This window comes from Macrobrachium rosenbergii, chromosome 28, assembly GCF_040412425.1.
Source record: "Macrobrachium rosenbergii isolate ZJJX-2024 chromosome 28, ASM4041242v1, whole genome shotgun sequence".
Lineage (NCBI taxonomy): Eukaryota > Metazoa > Arthropoda > Malacostraca > Decapoda > Palaemonidae > Macrobrachium > Macrobrachium rosenbergii.
Window position 1 is genome coordinate 18,799,711 of NC_089768.1, and position 7,790 is coordinate 18,807,500.

Below are 7,790 nucleotides of genomic sequence, written 5' to 3' on the forward strand. Positions count from 1 at the left end.
AGTCAGAATTCCAAATGAGTTCATTCCAGACCAACTACGTGAGGTAAAAGTCGGTCATTGTGATTTAACAGCAGCATTTACGAAGCCAAAACAGCTGGCTCTCACTGATTACGTGAAGATCTGGAACAGCTAATGAATATATTATATCACTGCGCCATGATACCACCACCGACCACATTCCTTCAGTTTCACGGAATTTTTCATGGATTCATCTTAAATAATTCCGACCGAGGAAAAATCTACAAATTTGTTAGCATTAGGTGAGAAGTACGCCTGAAAATCAAATATTGATGAATTGTAACCAGGAAGAGTTCAGTTTTTCGGTGGCATTCAAATAACGCTAATCTACTTCAGTAACCACTAAATTCATGTCAGACAGAATTTTTTAACTTTTAGAATTTTTTATTAAGTTTTCGGTATTCCATGTTTTTTTCTATTGGGGGGGGGAGGAGAAATTATCTCCAATTATCAACCATTTCTTTGTAAAGCTCCACAAATTTTTTCTGTATCCGGAGTTAATATGTTAACTATACATTTATATTGCAACTTTAAATTGTTATATTCTTTATTTACTGAATATTTATTGGCAGTTGATCTTCTATTGTAGTACCATACTTTATATCAAGAGAATCAAAAAGCTGTTTAACAATATGTGGAAACCAGCCTTGTAAAATTCAAAAAAGATAGAGTAATAGCACAACAACAACTCCATGTTATATCATTCTACTTATCTATCAATCGATCTATATCCCCACGCGATATTCCTTTTATTTTCTTTCAAAGGACAGAAAAAAAAAACCTTAGCCTTTGAAGAAAGAAGTAACTCTCTTGGAAATTCCATCGAGGTAAAAAGAATATAATAAAGACGCCTAAGACTGTCCTTTTAACGACGCCGCTTGTTTTATCGTCTCATCTCCCATTGGTATAGAAAAAATACAAGAAAAAAAACATCATCCGTTTCCTTCCTTAATCACAGGATGTGGGATTTTCGTCTTCTCTGTATCCTAATATTTCTTGCAGGTTATTCGTTACTGGCAGTATCTGAGCTTTCGTTTGTGTGATGATTATATGCGCAGACCGAGGGCTCATCAGAAGCTCGTCAGAGCCTCCACACAAACTGCGCCATTCAACTCTGGCATGCACCTCTCAGAAATAAAGGTCCTTCCTTCCCCATTACATATCCAATCTCTTTTTCAGGCCTACCTCAAGTCTCTCAGGAAACATCTGCATTTAAAACTCTTTATGAACCAATGATCCTCCAGTCTTTCTACATGAACAGACCATACCTGTGTTCTGTATCTCTACACAGCTATAAAAGGTCATTTTCATGATAAAAGAAAAATATGATGCTGATAATCTGAGCTTTGTACGTTGTATAGGTGTCTTAATAAGAAAGAAAAGGATTAGACATGTAGAGATATAGAACACCAAAAATGTTTCCGTTTAGATATGGTCTGTTCATGTAGAAAGACTAGATGATCATTGGTTCGTAAAGAGCTTTAAATGCAGATGTTTCATGAGAGACTTGAGGTAGGCCTAAAAAAAATGGATTGAATATATAACGGGAAAGAAACATGGGGAAGAAAAGACCTTTATTTCTAGGAAACTTCAAGAGTATATGCAAGCCAGGTTTGAATGGCGCGGTTTGTGTGAAGGCTTTGACGAGCCCCCGGTCTGTGCAAATGTAGGGAGCTAATGTCCTGAAATGGAAGTTTTCTGCATAGAGTTTCATCTACGATTCACCAGTGAAATTACAAATGGGGTAGTAACCGCTATATTTTTGTTCCCTGGAGCCTCCCCTTGTTACAGGGAAATGCATTAAAGTATATTTATGTATGCGTGTATGTGTTCATACACGTATTGACGCTAGTGGGTAGGAAGGTTGTACTGTAGTTGCACATAAACGAAAATGTAAATATTTATGCTCACATGGACTATTCACTGCATTTATCTGTCATGGAGCTTTACATTTGGCCCTTGACCCGGCCATTGTGCTATTTTATGTGGGTTACGTCATTTCCTTGAGGTTGCAATGCCGTAACAAAGAGATGTGTCTGAAATTCCCAACCCTAGAGTAATGGCGTCATCGCTTTATTATTAGTGATTGCGAAATATAGACCGTAAAATAAATACCTTTAGCTTCAGCAATTATTTTTTTACATTTTTTTAGTAATATCTTACTGCTAAAGTTAGCCATCTCTCGCTCTAAAAGCAATTCATCCGGTAAATCATTTGGCTAGTTACCCGCTAAATTTATCATGACAAATTATCCCATGAATTGACCAATAAATCATGCGGACTTTGATTAACCAAATACAGTTTCGGCATAGGTACATTAAGCTCATATTGCCTGCCAGCCTATACAAAGAGAGAGAGAGAGAGAGAGAGAGAGAGAGAGAGAGAGAGAGAGAGAGAGAGAGAGAGAGAGAGAGAGAGAAGCTTCTAAATAAGAAATGAAAATTTCGGAAAACTGCTGACAGTACATTTTCATTTATTTGCTTAGCTGCTTTTTATCTGGTTTTATTTTAAAAGCAGTTTCAAATGAAGGTTTTCTTTCTCTTACCGATAAAAAACTATATTTTTTCTCATACATCTGGTTTTAATAAAGTTAAATTTCCCAACACACGAAAATATCAGAACATCTTAAAATAGATAAGCAGTAGAATATTTCTTTACAGTAACGAAATGAATGAAAAAGGACCCATTCATTTTCAGAGATAGCCGTAAGTAATACCATGGCGCAGGAGAAAACGTTAGAAATATAACTTTGTTTTATACCTGGCAGTGAATATGAAAGTTGTCCAAGGGAAGATTAAAAGCAAACAATTCAGATTCCCTGTGATATAACCTGCTGGTAAACTATCCATGTCAGTTCGTCGTGACAATATTCGTTTAGCGTCCTTGCAGGTAATTTGATAACCAACCAACCCCCCATTTTTCCACAAGCACCGACACTTTCGTTTACGATGCAGGCAGATTATTAAAGGATTGTTATTGTTTTTTATTGATGTTAAAATGTAAATATTTCTAAATACCAAATGCTAAAAAGTTTACTTTTACTTGAAAATCCTGCAACCACCCTCTTAGTTGAAGGAAATCTGCGGTGAAATAATAAGTCCAACTTTTATTACTGTGCTTATCATAAGTCAGTCTGTGACAGTTGTGGAGAAAATTTTCTCTGCTTTCGTCTGTGATGTGGTGATAAAAAAAAAAAAATCAGACGGAGGGTCAGTAAGACAGATAGATAAGCAAATGTACAGAAAGGAAAACAGATAGATTATTATGCAGTTCATAATTTCAATTATTGTTGACCATCTCAAACGCAGCTATTAAAGGAAAAAATAAACATCGTTTTAAGTATGGGCAAAACCTCCTATCAGGAACGAGGTAAAAAAAATCTGAACGTTGCTTTAAATGTCCAACTGTTCGTGTTTTCCTTTTGTTATGATATGATTGTGTATTACATATGTAAGTAGTATTTCCTGAGATAATATTTAGTAAGAAAGGAAATGACTCATTTCTCTCTCTCTCTCTCTCTCTCTCTCTCTCTCTCTCTCTCTCTCTCTCTCTCTCTCTCTCTCTCTCTCTCTCTCTCCTACAAAGTTGCAGGTAAAGCTATAACAAAGTGACGAATAGCCACCGATAAAAAGTAAATTTAAATGAATAAACCATCTTTGAACATTTAAAGCGAAAATAATTGGCAGTAACTGTACACATATCCGTGATATGCAATCAATTTCTGTTGACATTTATCGGCTTTAACATGTTAAATGCATATTGAATGCTTATCTCCGCTCTCAAAGACCATTTAATTGTGAAATTAATCGCCCATTTTGAACACTTACCTGTATTTATAGGAATTCTGATAATAAACCAGTTGAAAGGAAGAGTTCTAGATCCCTTCGCCGTCATCAGTATATATCGGGCAGCTGAATAAGTGTATTTATATTGTAAAGCCATTTTACAATTCATTCTTTGCACGAAATCGCGTAATGATGAAGCATATGATAATGATAGTCGATGTTTCATATTCTGTCATATTATTTTGGGAATAAGCAGTCAAGGTAACTTTCAAAGCACTGAATACGGTTCATTATTTACTGTAAGGTGATATTTGATTTCTGTCAAGTGATCAGCCATGCGATTGTTCCGGCGCTTTATTATTATTATTATTATTATTATTATTATTATTATTATTATTATTATTATTATTATTATTATTATTATTATTATTATTATTATTATTATTATTATATTTTTCCACGGCATTTAATATATAGGGAGTCTTCCCTATTCCTCTAATCTTTTTCATCAGCATGTAGCTGTTGTATCAGGTTTCCTAAGGACATGTAAAGGTTTCTGTTGTCTTGGGTTTATTCCCTCTAACCGTATCGACAGCGCACTGGCAGTCATCTATTAGAGTATAAAAACTAGTGAATTGAGATACTTGGTGTACAGGTATTTATAGCAGGCAGGTGATTGAAATCGGTGGGTTGGTCAATAGGCAAGAATTTTAATTAGGGCCTCAGCACAGATTGGTGACGAAATCTGTCGCTGAGGCGTTGAGATCTCCTAGGTCTAACGGGTATTGCTGGTTAGGCCTAGGAGATTTCAACGCCTCAGGGTTAGACCTAGGAGATCTGAACGCCTCAGGGTTAGGCCTAGGAGATCTCAACACCTCAGGGCTAGGCCTAGAAGATTTCAACGCCTCAGGGTTAGGTCTAGGAGATCGCAGCGCCTCAGGGTTAGGCCTAGAAGATTTCAACGCCTCAGGGTTAGGCCTAGGAGATCTCAACACCTCAGGTTTAGGCCTAGAAGATTTCAACGCCTCAGGATTTGGCCTAGGAGATCTCAACGCCTCAGGGTTAGGACTAGGAGATCTCAACGCTTCAGGGTTAGGCCTAGGAGATCTCAACGCCTCAGGGTTAGGCCTAGGAGATCTCAACACCTCAGGTTTAGGCCTAGAAGATTTCAACGCCTCAGGATTTGGCCTAGGAGATCTCAACGCCTCAGGGTTAGGCCTAGGAGATCTCAGCCCCTCAGGGACAGATTTCATCACCAACCTATGACTAATTAAAATTCTTGCCTACTGACCAACCCACCGATTGTAAACTCCCTGCCTGCTATAAATACCTGTACATCACCTATCTCAATTCTCTTGTGTTTATACTCTCATAAATGACTCCCAGTGCGCTGTCGACACGTTAGAGGAAATAAACCTAAGACAACAGAAATCTTTACATGTCCTTAGGACACCTGATATAACAGCTACATGTCGATAAATAAAAGATAATAAGACGAATAGAGAAGACTGTATCAATTAAATGCCGTGGAAACAGCTATAATTTTCAATGCAACTGCGCTCAGAGAAGGTATCCGCACATTATTATTATTATTATTATTATTATTATTATTATTATTATTATTATTATTATTATAGACTGAATACTTCTTTATTTACTAATTTTCCAGAACTTTTGTGTGAACTGCATTCTGCAACAGAAATTGCTACCAGTTATTACAACAGCAGAACTGGTAAAATGAGAAGGAAATAGGCCTATCTTTCATGCGGAAGCACCATCGGAAGTAATACGTGTGGTCATTTTGTAACTGATTTACGAGCGATAAAACAACTGTACTCTGCAGTAACCCGGTAAGGTATGTGATTTTCAATGCAAAAAAAATTATTTATAGGTCTAGATGTGGTTGGTTCCGTTTATGGCTGATAGGAAAACCATAGGCAGTTGATTTTTAAGGGGATGACACAAAGGTATTGTTTGCATGTATGAGTCATGTTCCTCTTAATATAGAGGTAAAATGACTTTATATTTTCTTTTTAAATTGCAATAGGTGATGTGAAAAGTAATATCTTTTGGCACGAGTCACTTAACCATTAAAATCTTCTGGGTTTGGAAGGTCTAACCATGCTTATGGAGAAAGGTTTATATAATTTATTTCATGCTGTTTTAACCTATATAATATCTTCCTTTTCTTTTTCTTTTTTTGTTGTATTTTATCAATACATACAGATAGGAACCGTTACCTTGAATTCTATGGATGAATATCTTGGATATGACACTTTCCTGAGAACACCTTTTAAATATAGTGCCTTCAAGGACAAAGCAATTTCCCTGTCATTGTTGTTCATATGTATCGCGCCTTTTTTATAATTTACCTAGCCAAATGCTGGTTCTTCATATTGCATTATAGTCTAGATTAAGGTTTGCTTGTACTCTTACGTGCTAACTGAAAATAATTAGCCTGGGGTAAGAAAGTTTTATTCTTAATCGGCTTTACTTTTTGTTGTAAATGTTAAGCTTCGATTTAGTCGTAAATACTTCGGCTTAGTAATAAATACTTCCTACAGCAAATGTTTCATGTAGTTGTTAGATTACATGTACTCTGAAACGAATGAAAAAATAATAGGTAAAGGGAAGTTGTGCTATATATACTCCAGTGCGTAATAGTTTGGTACCTATTGGCTTTGCCCGGTAGTTGCAAGCATGTTGGTAGAATCTAAGTAAGCAACATGGCTGTTTGATGGCTTTCATTTAAGTAAGCTGAGATCACCCTTGTTTTAGAAATTAAAACTTGTCAGTCTCGACAATCGACGTAATATATGCCGAGTTCTTGGCGATCGGTTGGAGAAGGCAAGACCAGCCTAACAAGATTGCCTCACTCGACCAGAATTATTACTGTGGGAAAAGTGGTCAAGCCTGATTCATACCCGCTGCTGAGACATTGTGTAGTAAAAAGCCTAGTAACATTGAAAGGCAGACTGATACACAGACGTAAGAGCAAAAACCGCGTTTCTGTTGTAAACAAAAAATACATCCTTAAGATTTGCCAATGATTGTGAAACATCTAACAAAACAAAAACAAAAAAAATCAAGAGACATTTAAGCTAAAAGCACATACTGCCGCTCCTGCTGTCCGGTGAGGCGTAGATAACCTTATTTTCTGTAATGCTTGGGTACAGAAAACAACCAGGAGATGAATTAGTCGCCATCTTGGTTATCGAAAATTCATATTCGTCTTTCACTCGGTTAATGCGAAGCCTTTGAACAATTACCGGAAATGGTTTGTTTACTTTCATGTCCACATCAATTGTCTGTCTCTCTCTCTCTCTCTCTCTCTCTCTCTCTCTCTCTCTCTCTCTCTCTCTCTCTCTCTCTCTCTCTCTCTCTTTAAGCGCATTCAACCTGATAGCATGTCAGACAATATAGGCCTAACTGACCTAACCTGAACGCTTTTGCAATTGGCAAACCGAAAAATGTATGACTTTTTTTCATTTCAGATCAGAGGATATTGTCAGGATAGGTCTGCCGGATTTGCCTTCGGGAGAGAGAGAGGGGAAGCTTAATTTTACAATGGGACTTTTTGTACAAAAATATTTTATACTTTCTGTAGCAAGAGTATTCATAAAAAGATTCATATAAAACACCCCGTAATCAGACAACGGTGACGCCACATCACAGCGCGAATCCATCCGCTCATTGAGAAACGGATGAAATGCTTGGACTTGTAGAATATTTAGATAGGAGTTGATTACACAAACCTATCTGCCCAAATTGTTCTTTCTTGCTTATCTTATACACAAACATAGCTATGTATACACACACACACACACACACACACACATATATATATATATATATATATATATATATATATATATATATATATATATATATATATATATATATGTATATATATATAACAGAAAGCGTTAGTAATTTAAACGAGAAAGTAATAAACAGGTGGAATATATCAGCAGCTCATTATAAGCA

At 36.4% G+C, this 7,790-nt stretch overlaps 1 protein-coding gene across 1 annotated transcript; it reads left to right on the forward strand.

Moving 5' to 3' along the window:
• Positions 1-3,359: 3,359 nt before the first annotated feature.
• LOC136853931 (ATP-dependent RNA helicase glh-2-like) lies at positions 3,360-5,069 on the forward strand. Its single transcript, XM_067129827.1, has 2 exons — positions 3,360-3,387; positions 4,624-5,069. The coding sequence occupies exons 1-2, from the start codon at positions 3,360-3,362 to the stop codon at positions 5,067-5,069; spliced, it is 474 nt and encodes a 157-aa protein (XP_066985928.1).
• Positions 5,070-7,790: the final 2,721 nt, after the last annotated feature.